This window comes from Mya arenaria, chromosome 16, assembly GCF_026914265.1.
Source record: "Mya arenaria isolate MELC-2E11 chromosome 16, ASM2691426v1".
Lineage (NCBI taxonomy): Eukaryota > Metazoa > Mollusca > Bivalvia > Myida > Myidae > Mya > Mya arenaria.
Window position 1 is genome coordinate 25,300,421 of NC_069137.1, and position 27,866 is coordinate 25,328,286.

At 34.8% G+C, this 27,866-nt stretch overlaps 2 protein-coding genes across 3 annotated transcripts in view; both read left to right on the top strand.

Moving 5' to 3' along the window:
• The window catches only part of LOC128221523 (ficolin-2-like), a 107,708-nt gene that overhangs the window by 11,916 nt on the left and 67,926 nt on the right, over nt 1-27,866 (top strand). The gene's annotated exons all lie outside the window — the stretch shown is intronic.
• LOC128221952 (fibroleukin-like) lies at nt 1,457-26,891 on the top strand. 2 transcript variants are annotated; one of them, XM_052930669.1, is made up of 7 exons: nt 1,457-1,665; nt 18,900-19,793; nt 20,474-20,617; nt 23,304-23,437; nt 23,575-23,671; nt 24,467-24,631; nt 25,090-26,891. In XM_052930669.1, the coding sequence occupies exons 2-7, from the start codon at nt 18,911-18,913 to the stop codon at nt 25,341-25,343; spliced, it is 1,677 nt and encodes a 558-aa protein (XP_052786629.1). In that variant the 5' UTR covers nt 1,457-1,665; nt 18,900-18,910; the 3' UTR covers nt 25,344-26,891. The 2 variants fall into 2 exon arrangements, with proteins under 2 accessions (XP_052786629.1, XP_052786628.1); XM_052930668.1 differs by having other exon boundaries at nt 18,903-19,793.

The window sequence follows — 27,866 nt, forward strand, 5'->3', positions numbered from 1 at the left end:
ATTGGTCTGGACTTCCGCCCAAGAGGCAGGGGATTGAAGGTTCGAACCCGACACGGTTAAAATTATTGTATAGCTGATTGCTAACTCATTAAACTAGTTTAATAAATATGTATCAATTGTCTTCCTGCCAGACGACGATGACGCCGGAAAACATACACGAATGTCTCCAGTACTGCAATACATGAACAAGTGAAATGTATAAGTCAACATATTGCATATGACTATTTAATCATCAAGATTATATATAAAAAAACAAGTGACATAATAACCAAATATTGTTATAAAATACATTTTAAATGATAGCTGGAAGAAAGCAAACCGTTACGTGTAATCATGCCGGTACAGTTTTAATTAACACTTTATTTCATTTTTTGAGATGTGTGTATGGATCATTTCATTCCTATACGCATATAACATATAACAAATAGCACACTATTCAACATACTTCGAACACGCGGTAACCAGAAAAAGGTATGATATTAAAACTGCAACAACCAGAAAAATACCTTATATCAAATCTGCGGCACTGTAAATGTTTCTTACATTAAAACTACGAGAACCGTAAAAGGCTCTTTTTTTCAGACCGCGACAACCAGAAACAGGTATTGAAAAAGTTATAGTCAGTAATTCGTACAAAATACATTAAATGAATGACCTTAACAACACATTAAATCACAGGTGCCGCTATTTTATTTCTAGTTGCATGACACTATGACTTTGTATATCCCGCTGACATCATGTTTGCTATTAGACCGAATTCTGCTGAACATATTTCAGTATTGGACATGAACCTTGTTTGTTCTATTGTTACTTTAATAAGACAACTACTATAACCAAAGTACATCAAACACCTGGATCTTGTCACAAGCATCGTCATCTATATGTTCACGTAGGTTAACACATTTCAAATTTACGTATTTTATTCTCAAGAGTGAAAATTCCACGACAAACTACACCTACTCCAAAAATTGTCAGAACGTGTTTATTGTTTGTAGCCTTGAAATCCTAAAAGACAAGAACAAATTAACAAAATAAACCACACAACATTTTGCATCATAGAGAAAGAAATAATTTGGATTCTATGTCGAAACAAAATAAGCTTGCGTCTTTCATGCGTCTTAAAACCAGTTCTCACGTGAACAACAACACGGTTTAAGTACACTTTTCTGCACATCGTCAGAGGAATGAAACTTGCCAAAGAAAAAAAAAACATTGAGCATAGCGTTTGAAAAACATATATCCTAGTATTTAAAAAGAGCAATAATCGATTTGATCTTTGAGAAATAATAATCCGAACAATAGCGTGTATATATTTACGCCGTAGTTATCATGTTCAAACATTTTCTTAATGTGCATCACCCCATTAATCGGACGATTCAAAAATGTTTCCCCTGTATCTGTCTAAGTCATAAATTGCACACAGCGCTTCCAAACTGGTTCCTTTACCTAGGTGTAATTCATTCGTTGCAGCTTGTTGTTTCGACCGAGTTTATTTTTTGCACAGCCTTCGGATATATATATATAATATTACTGTATCGCTTCGCAGTCTTCATAGCATTAGATAATTGCATTTATCCCGCTGAGTGAATATTATTGTGAGTGTTGGAGCTCGTAAAGTTAAGTCAAAACTTATTTGTCAGGAATAGGAATTGCTGCTGTGTAAAAGTAAGTACATGTACTAATACTTTTTTGTCATCAGATTTTAGACTTATCAATGTTTTGTTAATCTTAAAAATTCAATGAATCCCATTGCGAATTCTTGAAATAATTTACTTAGCGTCTTTCTGGAGCTGGTGTTTTTGCACAACCGTTGCGGATTTGGATGGGGACGTACCCGATGCACGCCCTTCCTAAAATTGTTTGAATTTTATTTTTTACGAAACAAAGGCACCTTTAAGAACTTTTTAAGATTTAAATGACATAATGTTTCATTTAAATCTACCCCAGGCCCTATTCATATTTGTATGAAAGCTACTTATATGAAAAACATAGAAACAAGCTCTTAGGCCGAAAGTTTAAACATAAACCCCATTTTCAACCCCATTAAAACTTAGTTTGTTTCGTATTGATCAGGGAGATGTCGTTCTTTTCTAGTCTTGCTACTAGAGTACGCCCCCTCTAAGGCCAAATCCTGAAACCGCCCATTACTTGAACTATTATAAAGATAGCAAGGCGGCCTCAGACTAATAACCTGACAAGTATAATAATAACAATTTATGAGCTTAAAGCGTTTCAATCCCCAGTATATTCCTGTGACGCTAATCGTAATCCAATCATTTAAACTAAGATAATTGTATGCATTTATAGTCTGTCAATATTGTTTTGTGGCGTTATGAATCTCGCGTCTTATGTCTTTAAAGTGGCTGTACTCCGTGTGAAACAATAGCGAAAAAAAGAGAAAATTGTCAAAAACTGACATAAACTTGGCATCGATGTGTACAATGCATTGAAACTTACTAACTGAAGTACCATATAGTTTACAATTTATTTAAGTTTAGCAGTTATTTCGTATTTTTCCATTAAAAATATTACTGTGTATATCTACCAGGTAGAATTTATTCATTTTGCGTGATTTGCTAGTCGATGTTATCGCGTGATATTACCGAGGTAGGTGTATTTCTCACACCTCAGACAAGTAGATCCAGTAATTTAACCGTGCTAGAAATTCTTATCTTTCCCGCGGGCGAAGATAAAATGCCCGTATTGAACTTCTTCTGAATGGCCGCCACATTGTAATTACTTCCCTTGTTGAAGACTTTCGTCTGTAGCATCATGGAAACCTTGTCTTGCGGCAATATTAAAAACCCTAATTGATTTTTTTTCGCTTCAAATGTCACCATAAAACAGTTTTTACGCACCATTCAAGAAATAATGCTTCACTCTCCTCCGAACTTTTTAAAGACCGATTTGACTATTTACATAATCTGAATCACTTCGCGCATATCCTTGACAACCACGAATTATCTTATATCCATACGCAATCATTTTTACTAAGCACAAAATAGTTCCAGCAAAAAAATACATTTTTATTTAATTTTATTTAACTGAGGTGGGAGAAAAAGCATCTGCCATAGCCGCTCGTGTAAGATAGGTTCATCCCGACCTTCGCGCAGCGTGTTTTGCGGAAACTCTATGAAACTCGTTTCCGCAAAACACCATACGCTCGGGTAGGAATGAATCTATATCACACTCTCGGCCATGGAATATACTTATAATCTTAATTATGTCATCTAACTAGAGAAAGCCGTCGTAGCTCAGTGGATACTACGCTGGACTGCAATTTTGGCGACACGGGCTCCAGCCTGGTCTCCGACACAATGTTTTACATTTGGTATCAAAGCGTGACACATTCTATTAGATAATTGTCCTGTGATTCGTTTCAGAAAAAAACATTTTTTGGTGCCAATCTGGTGTACAGCCCCTTTCAGGCTATAACATTATTGGACTTTGTTATGTTTCGACTACAGAGCTAATTTCTGTACTATCCACTGTATTATAAAACAACCCAATCTAAATAAGTACCTTATATATTAGAGCCTAGGTGTATCCGCACTGCTGTTATATGTTTTATGACTCCCTTTGCCTCGAAATAACAAACGACTTACATTAATATAAACCATTTCACCAATTTATTTGGTCAGGAATGCTGTCCTGAATATCTTTCAGGAATGTTGCGCTGATATCTCTCAGGAATATTGTGATGATATCTCTCAGAAATGTTGTCCTGAATATATCTCAGGAATGTTGTGCTAATATCTCTCATGAATGGTTAGGTCATTCATATCTAACACACATTGTATTATAATTCATATAGACATACGGAATATTTTCATAAATATCTCTCATGACTCGTGTACTTTATATCAGTAAAAATGCTTTCCTGAATATCTCCTAGGGATGGTGTCATTAAAATATATCAAGAATGTTGTCCTGAATATCTGTCATGAATGGGGTCCTGAAAACCTCTCAGGAATGTTGTTCTTAATATATCTTAAGAATGTTGTCCTTAATATATCTCTGAGGTATTTTTCTTAATATCTGTCTGAAATGTTGTCCTGAATATCTCTCAAGAACGTTGTCCTGCATATCTCTCAAGAATATTGTCCTAAATATCACTCAAGAATGTTGTCCTGAAAATCTCTCAAGAATGTTGTCCTGAATATCTCTCAAGAATGTTGTCCTGCATATCTCTCAAGACCGTTGTCCTGCATATCTCTCAAGAACGTTGTCCTGCATATCTCTCAAGAATGTTGTCCTGCATATCTGTCAAGAATGTTGTCCTGCATATCTCTCAAGAATGTTGTCCTGCATATCGTTCAAGAATGATGTCCAGCATATCTCTCAAGAATGTTGTCCTGCATATCTCTCAAGAATGTTGTCCTGCATATCTCTCAAGAATGTTGTCCTGCATATCTCTCAAGAATGTTGTCCTGAATATCTCTCAAGAACGTTGTCCTGCATATCTCTCAATAACGTTTTCTCGCATATCTCTCAAGAATGTTGTCTTGAATATCTCTCAAGAATGTTGTCCTGAATATCTGTCATGAATGGGGTCCTGAAAACCTCTCAGGAATGTTGTTTTTAATATATCTCAGGAATGTTGTCCTTAATATCTCTCTGGGGTATTTTTCTTAATGTATGTCTGGAATGTTGTCCTGAATATCTCTCAAGAACGTTGTCCTGAATATCTCTCAAGAACGTTGTCCTGCATATCTCTCAAGAATGTTGTCCTGCATATCTCTCAAGAATGTTGTCCTGCATATCTCTCAAGAATGTTGTCCTGCATATCTCTCAAGAATGTTGTCCAGCATATCTCTCAAGAATGTTGTCCTGCATATCTCTCAAGAATGTTGTCCTGCATATCTCTCAAGAATGTTGTCCTGCATATCTCTCAAGAATGTTGTCCTGAATATCTCTCAAGAACGTTGTCCCGCATATCTCTCAATAACGTTTTGCTGCATATCTCTCAAGAATGTTGTCCTGAATATCTCTCAAGAATGTTGTCCTGAATATCTGTCATGAATGGGGTCCTGAAAACCTCTCAGGAATGTTGTTTTTAATATATCTCAGGAATGTTGTCCTTAATATCTCTCTGGGGTATTTTTCTTAATGTATGTCTGGAATGTTGTCCTGAATATCTCTCAAGAATGTTGTCCTGAATATCTCTCAAGAACTTTGTCCTGCATATCTCTCAAGAACGTTGTCCTGCATATCTGTCAAGAATGTTGTCCTGCATATCTCTCAAGAACGTTGTCCTGCATATCACTCAAGAACGTTGTCCTGCATATCTAACAAGAATAATGTCCTGCATATCTCTCAAGAATGTTGTCCTGAATATCTCACAAGAATGTTGTCCTTCATATCTCTCAAGAACGTTGTCCTGCATATCTCTCAAGAACGTTGTCCTGCATATCTCTCAAGAATGTTGTCCTGAATATCGTTCAAGAATGTTGTCCTGAATATTTGTCATGAATGGGGTCCTGAAAACCTCTCAGGAATGTTGTTCTTAATATATCTCAAGAATGTTGTCCTTAATATATCTCTGAGGTATTTTTCTTAATATCTGTCTGGAATGTTGTCCTGAATATCTCTGAAGAACGTTGTTCTGCATATCTCTCAAGAATATTGTCCTAAATATCACTCAAGAATGTTGTCCTGAAAATCTCTCAAGAATGTTGTCCTGAATATCTCTCAAGAATGTTGTCCTGCATATCTCTCAAGAACGTTGTCCTGAATATCTCTCAAGAACGTTGTCCTGCATATCTCTCAAGAACGTTGTCCTGCATATCTCTCAAGAATGTTGTCCAGCATATCTTTCAAGAATGTTGTCCTGCATATCTCTCAAGAATGTTGCCCAGCATATCTCTCAAGAATGTTGTCCTGCATATCTCTCAAGAATGTTATCCTGCATATCTCTCAAGAATGTTGTCCAGCATATCTCTCAAGAATGTTGTCCTGAATATCTCTCAAGAACGTTGTCCTGCATATCTCTCATTAACGTTTTCCTGCATATCTCTCAAGAATGTTGTCTTGAATATCTATCAAGAATGTTGTCTTGAATATCTGTCATGAATGGGGTCCTGAAAACCTCTCAGGAATGTTGTTTTTAATATATCTCAGGAATGTTGTCCTTAATATCTCTCTGGGGTATTTTTCTTAATGCATGTCTGGAATGTTTTGCTGAATATCTCTCAAGAATGTTGTCCTGCATATCTCTCAAGAACGTTGTCCTGCATATCTCTCAAGAAAGTTGTCCTGCATATCTCTCAAGAACGTTGTCCTGCATATCTCTCAAGAACGTTGTCCGGCATATAACTCAAGAACGTTGTCCTGCATATCTCTCAAGAATGTTGTCCTAAATATCTCTCAAGAATGTTGTCCTGAATATCTCACAAAAATGTTGTCCTGCATATCTCTCAAGAATGTTGTCCTGCATATATCTTAAGAACGTTGTCCTCCATATCTCACAAAAACGTTGTCCTGCATATCTCTCAAGAACGTTGTCCTGCATATCTCTCAAGAACGTTGTCCTGCATATCTCTCAAGAACGTTGTCCTGCATATCTCTCAAGAATGTTGTCCTGAATATCTCTCAAGAATGTTGTCCTGAATATCTGTCATGAATGGGGTCCTGAAAACCTCTCAGGAATGTTGTTCTTAATATATCTCAAAAATGTTGTCCTTAATATATCTCTGAAGTATTTTTCTTTATATCTGTCTGGAAGGTTTTCCTGAATAACTCTCAAGAACGTTGTCCTGCATATCTCTCAAGAATATTGTCCTAAATATCACTCAAGAATGTTGTCCTGAAAATCTCTCAAGAATGTTGTCCTGAATCTCTCTCAAGAATGTTGTCCTGCATATCTCTCAAGAACGTTGTCCTGCATATCTCTCAAGAACGTTGTCCTGCATATCTTTCAAGAACGTTGTCCTGAATATCTCTCAAGAATGTTGTCCTGCAAATCTCTCAAGAACGTTGTCCTGCATATCTCTCTTGTCCTGCATATCTCTCAAGAATGTTGTCCTGCATATTTCTCAAGAACGTTGTCCTGCATATCTCTCAAGAATGTTGTCCTGCATATCTCTCAAGAACGTTGTCCTGCATATCTCTCAAGAATGTTGTCCTGCATATATCTCAAGAATGTTGTCCTGAATATATCTCAAGAATGTTGTCCTGCATATCCCTCAAGAACGTTGTCATGCATATCTCTCAAGAATGTTGTCCTGAATATCTCTCAAGAATGTTATCCTGCATATCTCTCAAGAACGTTGTCCTGCATATCTCTCAAGAATGTTGTCCTGCATATCTCTCAAGAACGTTGTCCTGCATATCTCTCAAGAACGTTGTCCTGCATATCTCTCAAGAATGTTGTCCTGCATATCTCTCAAGAACGTTGTCCTGCATATCTCTCAAGAATGTTGTCCTGCATATCTCTCAAGAACGTTGTCCTGCATATCTCTCAAGAATGTTGTCCTGCATATATCTCAAGAATGTTTTCCTGAATACCTCTCAATAATGTTGTCCTGCATATTCCTCAAGAACGTTGTCATGCATATCTCTCAGGAATGTTGTCCTGAATATATCTCAAGAATGTTATCCTGCATATCTCTCAAGAACGTTGTCCTGCATATCTCTCAAGAATGTTGTCCTGCATATCCCTCAAGAATGTTGTCCTGAATATCTCTCAAGAATGTTGTCATGCATATCTCTCAAGAATGTTGTCCTGCATATCTCTCAAGAATGTTGTCCTGTATATCCCTCAAGAATGTTGTCCTGAATATCTCTCAAGAATGTTGTCATGCATATCTCTCAAGAATGTTGTCCTGCATATCTCTCAAGAATATTGTCCTACCTATCTCTCAAGAATGTTGTCCTGCATATCTCTCAAGAACGTTGTCCTGCATATCTCTCAAGAATGTTGTCCTGCATATCTCTCAAGAACGTTGTCCTGCATATCTCTCAAGAATGTTGTCCTGCATATCTCTCAAGAATGTTGTCCTGAATACTTCTCAGAAAGTTTTACCTAAATATATCTTAGGAATATTGTCATTAATGTATCTTAGAAAAGGTGTCCTAAATATCACGCAGGAATGGTGTTCTTCATATCTAACAGAAATAGTGTCCTGAATACCTCTCACGAATATTAATCTGAATATCTCTCTGTGATAACGTCTTTAAAATATCTCATGAAAAATGTCCTGAATATCTCACAGAAATGGTGTTCTTAATATTCCACATAGATAGTGTCCTTAATATCTAACAAAAATGGTGTCCTGACTATCTGTTTATAATGTTGTCCTGAATATCTCTCTGGAATGTTGTTTTTAATATCTCACAAAAATAGTGTCCTGACTATCTTTTAAGAATGTTTTCCTGAATATCTCTCTGGAATGGTGTCCTTAATATCTCACAAAAATAGTGTCCTGATTATCTGTTTAGAATGTTGTCCTGAATATCTCTCTGAAATGGTGTCCTGAATATCTCTCTGGAATGGTGTCTTGAATATCTCTCTGGAATGGTGTCCTAAATAACTCGAATATATTCCTAAATATCTCTCAGGAATGTTGTCAAGAATGTATATCTGGATTGTCGTCCAGGATATTTCTCAGGAATGGTGTTCCGAATATTTCTCACAAATGATGTCCTGTATACATTTCAGAAGTATTTCATAAAATGGTGACTTTAATATATTTTAGTAATTCTGTCTTGAATTTCTTTCAGGACTGGTGCCCTGAATATCTCTTAAGAGTGTTGTCCTGTATATCTCTAAGGAATGTTGTCCTGAATGTGTCTCAAAATTGGTGTCCTAAATATCGCTTAGTAATCTTGTCCTGAAAACCTCTTATAAATAATGTTCTGATTATCGCAAATAAACACTTAAGAGTCTGTTGTAATACACATTAATTATGATTAGTGCTTATATTAAGATCATCCAATTCACAAACCTCCGCACTGTTATACATCCATGTTTGTTATACTTCCTCATTATTTCAATTTTTCAACCGTTTGGTTGTAATTAAAGCGTGTAACAAAGCAGTCACATCTCTTTGTCGGAAAGCTAACACAAATCATTCATCAGGACAAAAGTACATGCCTAATATGCACAATTATAAAACTGACCTAAGTTCCAATTGCAATATCGCATTCAGTTCTAATACTTACCAAATTGACGTTCGGCATTAAAATTATCTTTAAAAGTGTGTTTTACGATGATTATTACTGAATGTACATATGGTTCAGAATTTGGAAACGGAAAGCGTTGTTTCCCAATCATAGGTCCTTTCATAAGCTCGTAGGAAGTGTCACTACAATAAAAGCAATAAAATTTAGATGTTACACAACTACAGACAATGATATCATGCTGTTTGAGACAACATTGTTTTAAACATGTGACAGTTTAAGGTTTTTGCCACAAATACCGAATGCTAAAAACACTTGCAGATAAATTAATGCAATGAAGACTAGACACTGCTTCGATATTATTTCGTGAATTCATGTCCAGTGTGTGTTACGGAAAGTCTAAATAAATTGCTAGTAAGTTAAAATAAGAAGATAATGGGAGATCATTCAATTTCAATTAACTATTGGTATTATGCAGAAGTCGAACTGCTTATATACATTTCTATGTGTCATTATGAATATGAACCAGTCTGATAATAACGATAATCAGTCTAATAATGTTCCACAGTCTGTGTCATATTGCTTGTGATTTATATTATTTAAATATTGAATCGTACCATTTGAAAGACATCACAGTCTACGATCCGAAGTGTTGCATGTTATGACCTCCGTAATCAATGTTTGCTTAGGCATGGATCATGCACGGATTCAGTCCATTAAACCTGCGATATGTTGTTTTACCAGAAAGGGCGGAAAAGGGCGACGGTTTAATATTAAAACATTTTTTATGTTGAGATGTTCCTTTGTATTTTAATTCGTTAGCTTTAAAGAGCAGCGATGTGTAATTCAATGTGTTACGCTCCTATTTTACAACGCAATATACGATATGTGCATTAAAGGGAAAAGGTTACCGTCTTATAAGTATTGTGCATACTCAAAAACCAGTCTTATGAATAGTTTATATATTTATCGCATAACGTGCATCCATGTATCCCTGTAAAAAGGCAGACGACGAAATGTGTCCTGATACATAATTTGCGCACGTTTTGATCTGCATCATAACCAACGGCGAGAACAATAAGCTCCTATTAACCAAAGCATTGCACGATCTGTGCCCAAAGGTTATAAATGTTGTAAGATATTCTAATGATTTGTCAACATTTCATAATAAACCGCTACTTTTAAACAATATAAGATGCCACGGAAAACGAATCGCATCAAGTTACTTTTTTATTGTAAAATAAAGTTATAAAAGTGTGCGTAAATTTTAAAACCCATGATATGAAAGTATTTAGTATGTTTATTGAACTAAGTTTTATTTTGTTCTCACATAGTAAATTAGGCAAAATTAGCTTTAAGCATCAAGTTGCATGTTATACAAAAGAATGTGCATGTACTCAACTCCGTGATATTCACAGTTTTTGCTTCTTTGGAATAATTAGTCTTATGATCTAACACATAGTAAATAGTTGATCACTAGCCTTGAGCTTGAATTTGATATATTCATCTCTTAACAGAGATGCAACACCCTGGTATAAATGTTTGTCACTCTTCAAGAGTTCTGCAATGTAGATGCAGTAGTTAAAATTGTTAAGACAGTGTTCAGGTGTGTTTGATGCTCATAAAAGTCAAATTCCATGCTTAAAGCAATTACTATTATTGCCGCCATTACTGAAATTTCTCGATAAAATAGGTGTTTTATACATCCATAAGAACAGCTGTGGATAAATATAAACCTCAAGGTAATTGGAAATGCACGTTACATAGTGCCAGGCATTCCATTGAGCAATATAATACGCAAATGATGTGATTATCCAGCAGTACTCGTATGTGTCAGATTTTAACTGTAGATTTTGTCGTCAATTGATTAAGAAAAAAAAAGTTAAAGGAACTCAGTGTTTTATCCTCATTATCGTACTGTAGAATTGACTACACTTACCACATTATCATTACGAGTAGCTATTCCTGTTTACACTTAATCGTAATTCATAGGTAATCTACTGCTTAACCGGGTTATGATCAATTATTTATGCATCTGTTCAAGACGCAAAATTGATATCATACATTTAAAAAGAGCTATACAGTATCAATGATATCAAACTATACTTACTATTTTTTGCAGATGATGCAGTTATTTTTGCCAATACACCTATGGCGCTACAATCAATGCTTAATGATATACAATTATATTGCGGCCTTTGGGATTTAAAAGCAAACATACCAAAGACTAAAATAATGATATTTGAGAGGGGAAGAAAAACAAAATATACATTTACATTCAATAATACTAATCTAGATATAGTAGAATCATTCAAATATTTAGGCATAACTTTATTTAAGAATGGAAACTGGAACAGAACGCAGAAACACACTGCTCAACACTCATTATATGCTTTGCATAATTTATTCATCGCAGTCAATCAATTAAAACTAAATACAAAAGAGCAATGCAAGTTGTTTGATAGTCTGGTAGGATCAATATTAAACTATGGATCCGAAATTTTCGGATATTATCCTGCAAAAGATATAGAAATTATTCATTGTAAATTTATGAGAAAGGTCCTTAAAGTAAGAAAAAGTACAAATTTATCAGCGTTATATGGTGAATTAGGAAGACATCCTATGGAAGTTCAGAGAAAAATAAATATGATACGGTACTGGGTTAAAATATTAAAAAGCAATGATAACTCATTAGTGAAAAATATATACACAATGCTTAAAACCGAAGCAAATTCTAATAACACATTTAATGGATTAAACTGGGCTTTTCAAGTGAAAACAATATTAGATGAAATTGGAATGTCTGACGTCTGGATCGAACAAGATATACAAGTTATACCTTTACAACTAATTAAACAGAGGAGAATTGATATATTTATTCAATCGTGGAGTGCAGATGTGAATGGATCCAACAGATTAGCTACATATAGTTGGTATAAAAAAGAATTATTACATGAAAATTATCTAGATCTTATACAGATAGATAAATATATGATATCATTAACTAAATTTAGAGTCTCATCCCACGACTTACTTATTGAAAAGGGAAGGCATTTTAATATACCTAGAACAGATAGAATTTGTACATATTGCAACATGAATGTCATAGAAAACGAATATCATTTTTTGTTAGTATGCCCGCATTATAATAACCTGCGAAAGGAATATTTTAAAACATATTTTTGTCATTGGCCCACAAAACAAAAATTTATAGATTTGATGTCAGCAAATACAAAGAAAAAGTTAAATTCTCTTGCTAAATTTGTATACCATGCTTTTCTTTTACGATCACGTTTAGAGTAACATATAATAAATATATATGTATGATAATATTAATTCATAAAACAATCTTAATATAACATCCAATTTGTAATTCTCTCTTATGACCTTTCACGTTTGATAATATGTGAAGCATTTTGGCTATGAATGTTGTACATTTAATGCTAAATAAATGTTGTTGTTGTTGTTGTTGTTGTTGTTATTTAAAAAGAGCAATACTGAATATTAAATTGGCTTGTTTTAATCATCATTATGATAAACGCTACAATTAGCGATTAAAACTACGAATGAAAATCACTGATATCACGCGTAATGCTTAGTTGTCACCTGTATCAAAACCAAAGGTGATGATATTCAGTTACCTATATTCAAAATCATTACAATACCTTAGGATTAAGATAATTAGAAGGGTGAAGATCAATGTGAACAAACGTCATATTAAGCACGATAATGGTTCCTATCATACACAAAGAAGTAACTCACAATACTTAGTTCTCAGCGGTGTCAAAACCAACTGTGATGACATTAAGCTCATATACTCCCACGCATAAGAATAACTCTGCATTTAAATAATAAGAAGGGTGAAGTATTCTGATTTATGGTCGGTCTGAATAAAAGTCAGGAGAAACAAAACAAATAGTAATTACAGAGACAAACCCAGTAGCTTACAAACTAACCACCCTCCTGTTTAAGGTAAAAAAGATACTAAACAAGAGACAAAACCTGAGCTCCGGGGAGTGAACACAAACGCCCGTTTGCTCGTGTAGTTGAGTTAAGGTTGAACAAGAGGCATTACTTAAAACATAGTAAATGCGGAGTTTTTCGCCTTGTCGTGTTATTTTGTTTAAGTTGAACAAGAGGCATTACTTATAACATAGATAAGGCGGAGTTATGCGCCTTGTCATCTTGTTGCTTTGTTTAAGTTGAACAAGAGGCATTACTTAAAACATAGTAAAGGCGGAGTTATGCACCTTGTCGAACATGTGCGTATTATCTATTACAACATTTGCTACACATTTTTAATTCAATAATACGGTTATAGTTATGGCCAAGATTAATAAAGGTTTTGAACAAATACCATGAAAATGAAGACACCAATGCCATGACAAAGCATCGTCATTGTTCTCAAAAAAACGAGCTTAATACAGATTGAGAAAAATAAGTAAATGACTTTTTACCATAGGTAGTCTTGTAGCAAAGGGAACTTAAATCATGATGGTAGACCGCAATGAGATTAAACATTAAATCTATCTCTAATGTCAAACGATAACCAGCCTAATTCCTTGAACAATGGACTGGATGATGTTTTAACATGTTTTCTTAGATTTTTTGCAGCTTTTACGTATGTGTAAATGTATACATCTGCTCCATATGGAAATTTGTATATAAAAACACATACTGTGCTGTTGCAAATAAAATGCCAACGTGCGTATTAGATCAACATGAGTTATGGGCTGTGCTATACGTGCGCATATCTTCTCTCTCGACATATGTACAAAAGTCTAATCTCAATATAGAACAGATAAGTAACACATTTACAAAAGTATGCATGATAATATATCTGGCTAGAAATGTATGCTTTCAATATAACAGTTATAAATAGTTTATAATTTGCCACATGAGTTTCCTGAGAACTTTAACGAAATGTTGTGGCGTTTGCAAGAAAAAAAATAGCCATCATCACGGTCTTATTGCAACAAATCAGTAATCTAGAAGGAAAAGTAATTCAGGAACTGGTATTTGGACAAAAAGTATAATTTCACAATACATCACAAACTTATTGTATGGTGAATTTCTTACACATGATAGTTTAACAGGATTTCTTTTTCATTATGTTTAATGGCAAACTGCAGAAAATATTGCAATTGAGCATAAAAAAGAGGAGTGCAAATACAAGTTAACGCAAATTTGAAAAAAAAAAACACTCTAAGATAAATTTAGTTATGAAGTGAGTGGTAAGACTTTTTATTTAAGTTCAAAAGCCAGACCACTTTAACAATTTGACCCAAAACTAATAACGACTATGTAAATCACTATAACACTTTATGATTACCATGTGAGCCAAGTTATCTGTGGTAATAGTTTGCAATCAAATGGCACCAGGTCGACCCAGGGGGTAAGAAATACATGGACATTGAATCAGGTTTTATTTTAAAACAATCTACATCGTCGTTAAAAAGCATAAATATGATATTTTTAAATAGTACGTTATCATTGTGTATGGAATGCAATCATTGGATCAGTTTGTGCACGTCTTTTAGAGTTGAGGGGAACCAATAACTGCATTAAATTCGCAGAAAAAGTAAGCTAAAACATTCACAACTAAACAGACAAGGACCAAACTGTATATGCAATGTTCAACATGCATGTGTTGATATTACTGAAATGCCGAGGTGATATTGCAACGGTGCAAATAATGTATGCTCTATTGCCAAAATACAACACAACTAGTTTTTGTTCATCTAACCTTTTCACAGTTGTAATCCTATTTCAGATTCATGTACTTCATATTCATGTATGAATCTACGAAAAACAACATCTACTAGAAAATATGTCAGAAAGTTTCATTTGCTATTGCTTGAATCCTAAATATCATTTACGGTTAACAAAATAAACACCACATCATATTGCAATTCTAGGAAAAAAGATATTTCGGGTAATTGATTCAATGTCGACACAAAACAAGCATGCGTCTACCATGCGTCTTAGAACCTGTTCTCAAGCAAATAACAACACAATTTACCTGCATGTTCAGCACATCGTATGAAAAATCAAGCTTGCCAAAAAATAGTATCCATTGAACATAGCGTTAAGGGCAGGCAGCCATACACAAGTGGGTGGGGATGGTCAAAAACTAAAACGTTTAAGAAAATAACGTTTTATCTAGTTTTGAGGAACGATCCTTTTTGGGAGTTAGTCATATATCCTTGGTGACATTTTTTGGTGTAGTAAGGAGTTCAACAAATCTTACAAAATAAGATTTTATCTGATTTTGGATCAAAAAGCATTCACATTATTTCGGAAAGTCTGTCGACATTTGAACTCAAAATACCCCATACTACCTATTTAACGATGTAATCAGAGTTATTGGTGGTATTTTGTCAAATAAGAAACTTATTTAAAAAAAATAATGAAATACAGTGGATGAAATGTATTACCGGGTTCCAAAAATGAATATATCTTTTCTTTTTTTTAAATAGCTTCAATCAAAACAAAGCCCAAAAACATTGTTGATTGGGCAGTTCCGATAAATTTGACTTATAAACGTATTTTTGTATTAAGACATTTCCGGGAAAACGTAGATGCTTGTTGATCTGAAATCTGATAACAAATTATTTCCTAAAAAATTCTCAACTATTACAGCGTTTTATGTTGCAACGAATATACGAATCATGGTTGTTAAATATTGAACCTCAAAACTAAATTGAAATTGATTTTTTTAAACATTTTAAATTTTGATCGTTCAATCGACATTTGCATCACTGCCGACCCTTAAAGTACATGTATCCTAGTATTGAGGCAGTATAATTTTCAAATTGGTATTTGTGGTAATTGCGAGTATTTAGGAATTAATTTAAATTTAAAAAGCACTTGATAGTGCAAAGCTTGAAAGTATATCTAGCATTGTTATAAAATTAGTAGAATCGATTTAACAGTGCGAAAATTATTTCAATATAATCAGTACGTGCATTTCGATTTTTCAATGTGTTTTTATATGTCTTTTTTCAGTCCGGGTTGTTTTGTTTTTTTCTCAAAATCTACAGCAAACGTAACATTTAAGTAATGTCTGATAGAAGAGGAATGACGTTGTTCTACCTTATTTAATCTCACTTCAACTAGCCTTCCTTCCTTCCATCGCATACAGTAGAGCCAGAATATATGTTTACGCCGAAGTAATCCTGTACAGCCGTTTTCTTCATGTGCATCGCCGCAGATGGTTCCTTTGTATACCTCTAAGTTATTTAGTGTTTCCAGTCTGGTTCCTTTCTCTAGTGGTAATTTATTCGGTGCAGCTCAGTGATTGTTGTTTTGACCGAGTTTATTTTTTGCACAGCCTTCAGAGATATATAAAAAACATTGCTGTACCGCTGAACAGACTTCATATCGAAAGAGAAGTATATTTACCCCGCTGCGTGAATATGTTGTTGGAGTGTGAGAACTCGTTATATTATTAAAATAAGTGAACACGTTTTGGCAGGAATAAAAATTGTTTCTGTTTAAATGTTAGTATTACGCATGGCATCAATTTATTATTTGATAGTAAAATATATTTGTTACATTGTGCATTTTCCCATGGTATGAAAATATTAAGTTTGTATATTAAATTTAGTTTTATTTTTCTCAAAGTGTAAATCAGGAGAATTTAGCCTTGATTATCAAGTTACAATGAAGTAGAAAAACGAAATTAACTTGGTTGGGCAAGAACTAATACCCCGTGATTTTCACAGTTTCTGCTTGTATGGAATAATAAGTTGTATGATCTCCAACATGGTAAATAGGGGAACATTAGCCTTGATTTGGCATTTGATATTTTCATTTCTTATCATTATCGCCGCCATAACTGACATTTCTATTTACAATAGTTGTTTGATACATCCACGAGAACAGCTGTGGTTAAATATAAACCTCAAAGTAATTGGAAATGCATGCTACAAAGTGCAAGGCATCTCATTGAGAAAGTAAATACTTGAATGATGTGTCTTTTCAGTAGTACTCTCAGGGGTCAGATTTCAACCGTAAAATGCTGTGTCAATTGAATAAGAAATTAGGTAAAAATAACTCAGTTGTATTTCAACATTATCTTACTGTAGTATTGTCTACTGTAACACTTAACCAATTATCATAGCATAAAGTAAACAAAAAATCTGAACAATATTGTTTCTTGTGTATGCACAAAAACAACCATTGCATACAAATGGTTTCCGGCTTTTGCAAACAAACACACTAGAAAGCAAAACTAATAAGGTCGCTGGTGTTTGCAAACAAAGCAAACTGTGAAACATTCAACAATGTGGCTTTAAGCATCTTCAAAGAAAAAATATTGTGTCTCGTGTCCCTCAAAAGCAAACATGTAGAAATAAACGGTATTGTTCCTGAAAAAAATACTTTCCTCACAAAACTGTAAAAATCGAGTTTGCATAAAGCACTGTCATAAGCATAACATGTAGTAGTTCGAGTTTACCTTTAATCATATTTCAAATATATTCTACTTCTTGGCCTGATTGTGACTAAACCTCCTTGCATCCTTGCAAGTCGCCAAGTTTATTTTATGAACATATTATCTTTATTGTGTTAATCAACATAATGATAAACGTTAATATTAGCGCTCAAAAATATGCGTAAATAAACACTGATATTATCCAGGTCTTACCTGACAGTTTCGCTTTGATTTGCCTGACGTTGAACGGTTATACAAATGCATTAAAATGTTGTTGTTATAATTGTAAAACCATTAAAGAATTATAACACTGTCGATGTGTACGTTATGACATTAACCATTGAAGAAGGATTTTAATACAGGTCATAAACGCTCTCACACATCAGCTAAGTAATATAATTATATACACATTACGTAAATAACAGTACACTTGTTGTAATTCAACCACTCAATTGACAAACAAAAGGGAAATATCATTAATAAATTATAGCACATGTTTAAATACATCCTGTGTCTGCAAATAAAACAAACATTGAAATTAAAAACAAGATGGTTTCAAGTGTTAGCAAAAATCACAAACATATAAATATGATCGTGTCTGGTGTTCCTAGACACAAGAAACTATGTAACAATAAACTCAACTGTTCCTGGTTAAGAATACCTTCATCACGAATATGTAAATTCGAATAAAGCACCACCATGTTGTGTAAATCGCTACTCTATCATAATGTGATATAGGGATATACCTGTTTCTCAGATGTCAGACAATTCATTTCATATTTTAAGTATATGTCTATATCAGAAAACGGCAGATAACCAGATAATCAAGTGATTCAAGTTTCCCACAGTTGCACATTCACAAAACCTTAAGAGATCACTTTTTGCATGCGTCATCAAGATTGGTTCAAGTAGGCTACTTAACTACTTATTGTATATAATTATAGAATCGCAACATAAAGAGTCCTTTAATATTTCTTTGCTAGATTTCTATTTTCATATGTTATGCCTTTTATTGGTCGGCGTAATTGTATGCAAAGTAAAAACATAAATAAACCCGTTTTAGTTGAGATAATTTCAAATTATCAGTTTTTTTGCAAAGGGCATGTCAAATATGTTTTCAATAAATTATGGAAGGTTTAACTTATATGTACATAAATGTGAACAGATGTAAGATAATAAGTAACCGTATTTAAGGTCACTATTCGTTTTTAGAAATCATGACGACATACTTCCATATCACTTAAAATTGAATATAAAAATGTTTTCACCTGACGTAGCTTATTATAAATTATGTCCATATTCCAATTTATCTGTTGTGTGATTTCTGTTCACATCTCACAAGAAGGCTTCACCATGGCTCCGTGCAAGGCAAATATGTTATTCGTGTTACTTACTAGTTACATAGTAATGTGTAACAAAGGCGCTAATGCTAATGAGTTGCTGGTGCAAACATTGTCCAGAGTATTATCGCTTGATAAAAGGATTGATGATTTGGAAACCGAATTCAGGATTTCTCTTACAAACGTAAACTCGCTTGATAAAAGAATGAACAATATGGAGATACATCTAAAAAACTCGCTGACAGACATACAGACCCAGTTATCAGAAGGTTTAAAACGTAATGCAGAGACACAGCATGAATATGAACCCAAACTAGGTGGTGTCACAAAGAGTATTCAGGCGACAGTTTCCAACACCGTGACGAAAATGGTGAAGTCCCAATACATTGCAGTTAGTACAGCCATGAAGCGAGAAAAGGTGGCTTTAATGAGTTTGAAAACTGAAATTAAAAACCATATAAAGGAAATAGATGACGAGTTTCAAAATGCACAAACCAGTTTTGAAGAACGTTTATCAAATCAGACCAAAGCACAGAAATACAAGTTTGAAAGACAGTCAGATGATTTAGGAGATTTCATCAGTGATGTGCGGGATCAGCTAAAAGGTAATTTTAGTGACGCACAAAAATCACTTGACAAGGCAATACATGCATTCAATGTTGACTTAAAGAATACAACATTTAATCTAGAGAAGACCCTCAACAATAATTTAGAAACCGTGCAAAGTGAAGTAAACATTATAATCATAGATCAGCAAAACAAAATTGAATCACTTAACTCAAGAATGAACTCAACTGAGGGAAGATTGCAAAGTTACAAGTCGTCCTGTGATTCGATTAGGTCGGATGTCAACACTATACAGAGCCAAGTATCCTCAATCGAAAGAAGTCTTCACGGTAAAAATTTACATTGTTATCTCCGATTTGTAATGACATTCTTTCTAATAGTACTCAAACATATTTCTTATTTCAAGAAACATCAGAACAGTATTTGTGTGTGTTTTTTTTTTCAAATTAAAATTATAAAAAGCTTTTATAACACGTAAATCTATTAACAATTATAGAAGCAAATCATAATTGATATCTGGCCGGCGACTTAATGGCATAACATCAAGGTTTGAAAAAGTCAAGGTTTTAAAAAGAATCGGAATCTCAGAAAACACGGTCTGATTTGTTACTTTCTTAAATCGCAAGCGCCCTCCTGCGTTCATATACTAGCATAAAACCCGAAACTAATGCGACCAAACATAGAGTATATATTCCATTCAATATTGTCCTTGTGGTTGACCTTACAGAAATTATCTTCTTTGTTCATATAAAGTCGGTCCTTATAACTTTCCTCCGAGGTGTGTGACATCTCATTTTATTTGTACGAAACATTTTATATCGTCTATCACTTTAGAATCAAATGCTGCACATATTATATCTTCAACAATATATATTGGATCTGTCAGAAGTCTGTATATAATATGCCTTTGGCGAGCTCACTTACATTTTTCCTGGAGGAGTTTAATATATGAGTGCATTACATCATCACGATTATAATATTAGCGTAATCATTTTCGTCTGTGATATAGTGGACGGACAATGGAGTGAATGGGGTAGGTGGACAACTTGTGTCACCAGGTGTCAGAGCGGAAAACAGTTCCGTGAACGGGTGTGTAACAACCCGTTCCCTCTCGGCAGAGGAAGTTGTTCCGGAGACGGAATAGAAGTCCGCGGTAAGTAGTGCGTTTGATGTTATTCAAACGATATATTAAATAATTTACAACATGATTCATCTTACACATTAATGCTAGCCTTGTTTTCCGTGGTATAGGTCCTTTGATTGTTTTTAAATGCATTGTATCCACTTCATGCTACTTTTATCACCCTTGGTAATAGTTTAACTCCTATCAGCATTAACATCCGATGTTCAACTCTATATTGCGTGACCAAAACAAAATAAACCAACAAGGCTACACTAAATTTTTGAAGGCAAAATGTGAGCCTGTTGTTTATTCAGTTCAAAAATCAATTCATATACTAGGATCCACAAGCTTGTCATTTGAATCGCGTTCTTGTTTGTTTTGTTTTGTTTTTTTGCGTCACACATAATCTATGATAGATGAATTGAAGAAACCCCTCACATTTCTCATTTATATTTATGTGCCTAAATGTCTAAACAATCGAACACCAATTGCATATGTTTTCAAAAGAAAGTTCTTTTGAACAGCGAATGAAAATTGTATATACGCTAGTGATATAGGCGTACTTGTAATAAAGAGCGTGCTTGTGGAATTGGGTCATCTTGTGATATGAAGGCGCTTTAGGCCGTTCTTGTGATATGGGCGTGCTTGTGGTATTGGGCGTGCTTGTGAAATATGGCATGCTTGTGTTGTAAGAGCGCGGAAGGCGATATTGGGCGTAATTGTGATATTGGGCGTGCTTGTGGTATTGTGCGTGCTTGTGGTATTGTGCGTGATTGTGGTATTGGGTGTGCTTATGGTATTGGGGGTGCATGTGGTATTGTGTTTGATGTTGGTATTGTGCGTGCTCGTGGTATTGGGCGTGCTTGTGTTATTGGGCGTGCTTGTGGTATTGGGCTAGCTTGTGATATTGTGAGTGCTTAATATTTTGGCGAGCGGGTGGTATTGGGCGTGTTTGTGGTATTGTGCGTGCGTGTGGTATTGGGCGTGCTTGTTGTATTGTGCATGCTTGTGGTATTGGGTATGTTTGTGGTATTGTGCGTGCCTGTGGTATTGTGCGTGTTGGTGATATTGGACGTGATTTTGATATTGGGGATGATTGTTATATTATGCTTGCTTGTGGTATTGGGCGTGCTTGTGATATAGGGCGTGCTTGTGGTATTAGGCTTGTTTGTTTTAATTGGGGGCGCTTGTGATATCAGGGTGTGATATGGGGGTGATTGTGATATTAGGGGTGATTGTGATATTGAGCATGCATGTGTTGTAAGGGCGCGGTAGGCGATATATGTGTGCATGTGAAAATGGGCGTGCTTGTGAAGTGAGGGCGCTGTAAGCGATAAAGGGGGTGATTATGCTATTGGGCGTGCTTGTGGTATAGGGCGAGATTGTGGTATTGGGCGTGATTATGGTATTGGGCGTTATTTTGATATTGGGGATGATTGTTATATTTGGCGTGATTGTGGTATTGGGCGTGTTTGTGATATTGGCCGTTATTGTGTTTATAATGGGCGTGCTTTTCTTATTTGGCGAGCTTGCTTTGATATTGAGCGTGCTTGTGATATTGAGTGTGCTTGTTAAGTGTCGGCTTGCTTTGATATTGAGCGTGCTTGTGATATTGAGTGTGCTTGTAATGGTATTGTGCTTGCTTGTAAAATTTGGCGTAATTTTTTAATTTGGCGTGCTTGTGGAATTGGGCGTGCTTGTAGTGATATTAGATACCTTTTGTTATTGGGCTTGCTTGTGACGGGAGTGGTTGCTTGTGATATTGAGTGTGCGTATGATATTGGGAGTGCTTGTGAAGGAAGGGCTTGCTTGTGATATAAATTGTGCTTGTGATATTGGGCGTGCTTGTGATATTATCTTTCATGTGGTATTGTTTGTGCTTGTGATATTCTTCTCACTTGCGATATTTGGTGTACTTCTGGTTTTGGTCGTGCGCGTGGTATTCGACGTGATTGAGATGTTAAGGCTTGCTTGTGATTTTGGGCGTTCCAATATTGGGGAAATTAGGCTTGCTTGTGGTGATATTGTTCGTTCTTGTGGTGATATTGTGATTGTTTGTGATAATGGGCGTTTTGGTTGTATTTGGCGTGCTTGTGGAAATGGGAGTGCTTGTTGTGATATTGGGCGTGTTTATGTTTGAGGGAGTGCTTATGGTATAGGGCATGCTTCTGATATAATGTCGCCGTTGGCGTGGTAGGGAGTGCTTATGGTAAAGGGCACGCTTGTTATATTAGGGCGCTGTTTGCGGTTAAGGGCATACTACTGTGTTTATGATATGAGGGAGCTGTTGGTCAAATGAGGGTGTTGTTGGCAATATCGGATGTTCTTGTGATATGGGTTGTGCTAGTAATATTTGACTTGTTTTCATGAAGTGAGGGCATTGTGCGTGCTTGTGATAAATGGCGCGCTTTTGGTATGGGGTTTTACCTGTAATATAAGGGATGTTGGTGACAATTGACGTGCTACTGATATTCGGTAGGCTTGTAATATTGTTGGGTAAAAAGTAATGCTTTTTCACAGTATTGCTACATGTATTTGATTTTCTTCTTTCGGGAGCTTTTAAAACGTCACAATGATTCTTAAAACTTAAAGTGTTGCTAGTGTTACATTTACCATTGTTGGTATTGAACTGTTTCAATCAAAGATTTACTCTTGTTTTGTTTAATGCCTGTTTTGTTGGATATATATCAAAGATATATTTATTCTCATTTTTCAGCCTTTGCCGACTGTTCAGAAATAAGGCAGAACCTTGGCAAAGTGCCTTCTGGCGTCTATCATATTACAACATGGAAAACAAACCGAAATACGAGTGTCTTCTGTGATATGGACACCGATCAGGGAGGTTGGACCGTGAGTGCTCATTTTATTGTTTACAAAGTTTACAGTGCATACGGTTTTCACTATTTGAAGTAGATTGTAGTTTTATGTATAGTATTATACTTAGTGAAGAGACCTCATGGTTGTACATAATCATTTAATCGTTGAAGGTGTTTCAACACCGCCTGAATGGAAAAGTTGATTTCTACCGCAACTTCTCTTCATACGAGAATGGGTTTGGATCTCTGCAGGAAGATTTCTGGTTGGGTATGTCAGCGTAGTGATCAAATTATATATATACATATTAGTTCAATTGTGAAACGTTCATGAAATGTGGATTTACTTACTCCCGCTAATAATAAAAAAAGAGAATTGTTTATTTCAGTGTAAACTCGTAAACATTCCACCGAGTGTGCACCAAAATCTTTCTTTCAAGAGTGGCGTAGCCATGAATAGAATACTTACTTTCCTTTTTAGTTCAAGAGGTTTATGTTTTTATAAAATGCCTAAAGGGGATAAAAGAGCCCGCTTCCGGTAAAACGCGCCATAAAATATGAGAACGTTAAGTCATTTACAAAATGACGTCGTTGACATTGTGCCCTTGCTCTGTCCGCGTTGACGTTTGATTTGGGCGCGTGAAAGAGTGTTGAATTTTCAAACAGTGAAAAATATCATATTGAAAATGTGAAAAAGTGTTTTAATTCACTAATAAATTTAAAAATAACACCAACAAAATGTATTTAGATATTTTCATTTCTGATATGTTTGAATGGAAATAATTTTAAACTCACAAAAGTCGAAGAATCAAGTGGACTGTTTAGCCAATTTAAGATTTTATAAAACCCTATTAGTTTCGATGAATTATGCTTCGGATTTGTAATAAGTTTTTTATAATGAAATTCAATGAAATTCAAATATACATGAGTTAGCCAATGACCAATTTTGTATCATAGACCCGCAAAGTTCACACTTAGCTGAATATATGGAATAACGGTCAAACGCGAAGCACTACAGTGGCCAACTGGCACAAATGAATGTAATGCAAACAATTATGCTTTGCAGGCCTTAAACTGATTTGTGAGATGACATCCCGGACATCAAATGATTTAAGAATTGACATCACACGTGGCAATGGTAGCACCAGTTATGCCGTATACGCTGACTTCAGTGTGGGAGCCGGGCCTGATTATACCCTACATGTAGGAAATACACTGTCAAAAAGTGGACGTAAGTATACTTTATTATAAATGAAAGGTATTTATTTGTGATTATGGTCAGACATCGATAATTAAAGTGTTATTAAAAGCATTGAAAATAACTAACGATTGTTGCGATGTGACATGATATCGAGGCTTTATTGAGCCGAAAAGCTTTAGTAACAAGTTATTTTTGTTGTCATTTTGAGTTCGGTTTGTTACGCAAGTTTCTGCTCGAATCTAAGTTTCACTCTAAAGCTTGCAACAAATGAAAAAAATATTGCAACGTAAAAAATTCTAAACCTTCGTGTTGGAGATTTCTTTAAAATGTCCTGATTATCCAAAATAACAAACCTAATGTGGCTAGCCTGATATGGCAAAATTAATTTAACTAAAAGTTAGCAATGCCACGTTTATTATGCTTAAACAATTACACTACCTATCTAAAGGATATACATAACCATCATTAATCAATATATTCCTGTTTAGTTGCAGCGAATTATTGGCATTTTCATACCTACGCAAACCGTTCTGCCTTTTCCACATTCGACCATGACAAAGACATTTCGAGACTCAATTGTGCAGTTTACCAACACGGAGGATGGTGGTACAAGAGTTGTCCGTTATATACAAACCTGAATGGCCATTACTACACACCCGGAACTGTTGGCGTATACCACAAAGCTATGGCATTTGATGACTTTTATTCGCTAGAAACTAGCAAAATGATGTTTAGACCTTAGACCTTATCTGAAGCCATTACTTCAACAACACGTGTTTTGCTAATTATGTTTAAGTTTTAGTTTATATTCAATACAATGATATATATTCAAAAGCATATACTTTTTCTCATTACATTTAAGTATTAAATTATATTGAATTGATAATTATGTATACTCGCTAATCGCAATTGTATCAACACACGAACCAAACGAATGCTTTTTTCAATCGCCTTCCCCGAATAAATATTTCCGAACATTAAATTATCTGTGTTGAAATAAACATATTATTAGGTCAATGAAGTCAAAAAAAATTCATCTTTGAAATTAACTGTTTTATATTTATTATTGTTTGTGACACTTACATAATGTTTGACTGAATTTGTTGCGTGTAATAAAAGCCGTGTATTGGAAGCAGTGTATTAAAAGAACAGCATTAACCGATTATATTAAAAGTTTAACATAAACGGAGTGTATTGAGTGATAATCAATGGCAGAGTGTATTGAAAAGTAAGCATTGACTGAATAATTGAAAAGTAAGCATTGACGGAGTGCATTAAAAGGTAAGCATTGACGGAGTGTATTGAAGAGTAAGCATTGACGGAGTATATCTAAAAGTTAGCATTGACGGAGAGCATTGGAAGGAAAGCATTAACGGAGTGTTTTGAAAGGTAAGCATTGACGGAGAGTTTTTAAATGAAAGAATTGACGGAGAGTTTTGAGAGGTAAGCATTGACGGAGTGTATTGGAAGGTAAGCGTTGACGGAGTGCATTAAAAGGTAAGCATTGACGGAGTGCATTGAAAGGTTAGCATTGACGGATTGTATCCAAAGGTTAGCATTGGCGGAATGTATTAAACAAATAAGCATTAACGGAGTGTATCAAGAGTCAAGCAATGATGGAGTATATTGAAATTGAAAGCTTTGACGGAGAGTATTGAAAGGTTAGCAGTGACGGAGTGTATTGTAAGGTAAGCACTGACGGAGTGTATTGAAAGGTAAGCACTGACGGAGTATATTGAAAGATCGTAATTGACGGAGCGTATTGAAAGTTGAGCATTGACGGAGTGTATTGAAAGGTAATCAGTGACGGAGTGTATTGAAATAAATTGATTGGCGAAGTGTATTGAAAGGTGAGCATTGGTGAAGTGTGTCAGAAGGTAAGCAATGATGGAGTGCATTGAAATGAAAAGCTATGACGGAGTACATTGAAAGGGAAGCTTTCAGGAAGTTTATTGAAGGTTTAGCGTTGGCGGATGATTTTTTTCAAAAACAAAAGCTAATGATTAATAGTTTTATCATCGTTATCTTTAAGTCTTTTAAGATAAAACGGTACTTAAATAATAGCAAAAACAAATGTCAAAATCATTATGCTTTTAGTAATCGGATTTGCATAAGGAATACTAGTTACTGTCTATATCACTTTCTTCTGCTTATGTATGAATATTTATTATCATTTTTTGTAAACGAATTTCTACAACCTACAAGCAAATGCTAATTAACTTAGATAGCAACCTCTTTCATTTATGTAGATATGAAAGATATGTTTTGAAATAAAATATATATTTTCTTCTGTTCAGCGTATCAGTTTAAGGGGTATTTGTATGCATCATGGAGAATACATTAGAATAGCAAGCCATGGCTGTCTCACCTCATAAAAGTTACGATCTGGGACGCTTCATCAAAGAAGGTGAACATATGTTATAGTGACTTTTAGGATTGACAACTCTTGGCATCTCAGACACAAGTTAATTTAAAAAAATGTAATTTTTAAAGAACCGCCTTCGAAAACTGATGTCTCCCTATAAGCGGGAGCTAAGTCGAAGCGAGATACTTTTCAAGTAGGGGGTAAAATATTTCTTACATTCCTGAAGTATTTTTTGAGTAAGTGTCATGGCAAAGTTTACATTATAGAAACAACACAAATGAAGATAACGCCAAAGAGAGCCCTTGGGTTATAATTTGCTGGGTGCCCAACTTCATATTAGTTTATGAGCAAAAGTGCAATAAATTGCTTAAAGCATTTATTAAGTAATTGCCTGGACAAATTTGTTCTGCTACAGACAAAATGTTGTTGAAGAGAAATAAAAGAATAATAAGAACAAAATAAAGGTAGCTTAAGTCACAAGCCAAGTGCAATATAACTTGATTAATATCTTGTTAAATGGTACAACTTTTAAAGTCAAAGGAACTTAACAAGAGCGCCGCGGAACGCACACCAACGTTCGTTTGTTTTATGTTGTAACATTTCATTGACACAAGGGACATAACTCATATATATATATATATATAAATAGTTTCAGAGGAACAAGGGGTATAACTCAACAAGGAAGAGTTATGCGCGTCTGATATTACGTTTAAGTCGAACAAGCGGTATATCTCAAATATCAATGAAGAGTTATGGGCCTCTGATGTTAAGTTTCAGTGGAACAAGAGATATTACTCAACAATAAAGGAAGAGTTATGCGCCTGTGATGTAAATTTTCAGTGGAACAAGGGGTATTACTCAATAATAAACAGAGAGTTTGAGCTTCTCTTTTTATGTTTT

Bases quoted from the DNA above. Each gene is read 5' to 3' on its own strand.
- LOC128221952 (XM_052930669.1), top strand. From the start codon at position 18,911: ATGGCTCCGTGCAAGGCAAATATGTTATTCGTGTTACTTACTAGTTAC. The intron at 20,618-23,303 runs GTAAGTAGTGCG...CTCATTTTTCAG, and splicing joins AGACGGAATAGAAGTCCGCG to CCTTTGCCGACTGTTCAGAA. The intron at 24,632-25,089 runs GTAAGTATACTT...ATTCCTGTTTAG, and splicing joins TACACTGTCAAAAAGTGGAC to TTGCAGCGAATTATTGGCAT.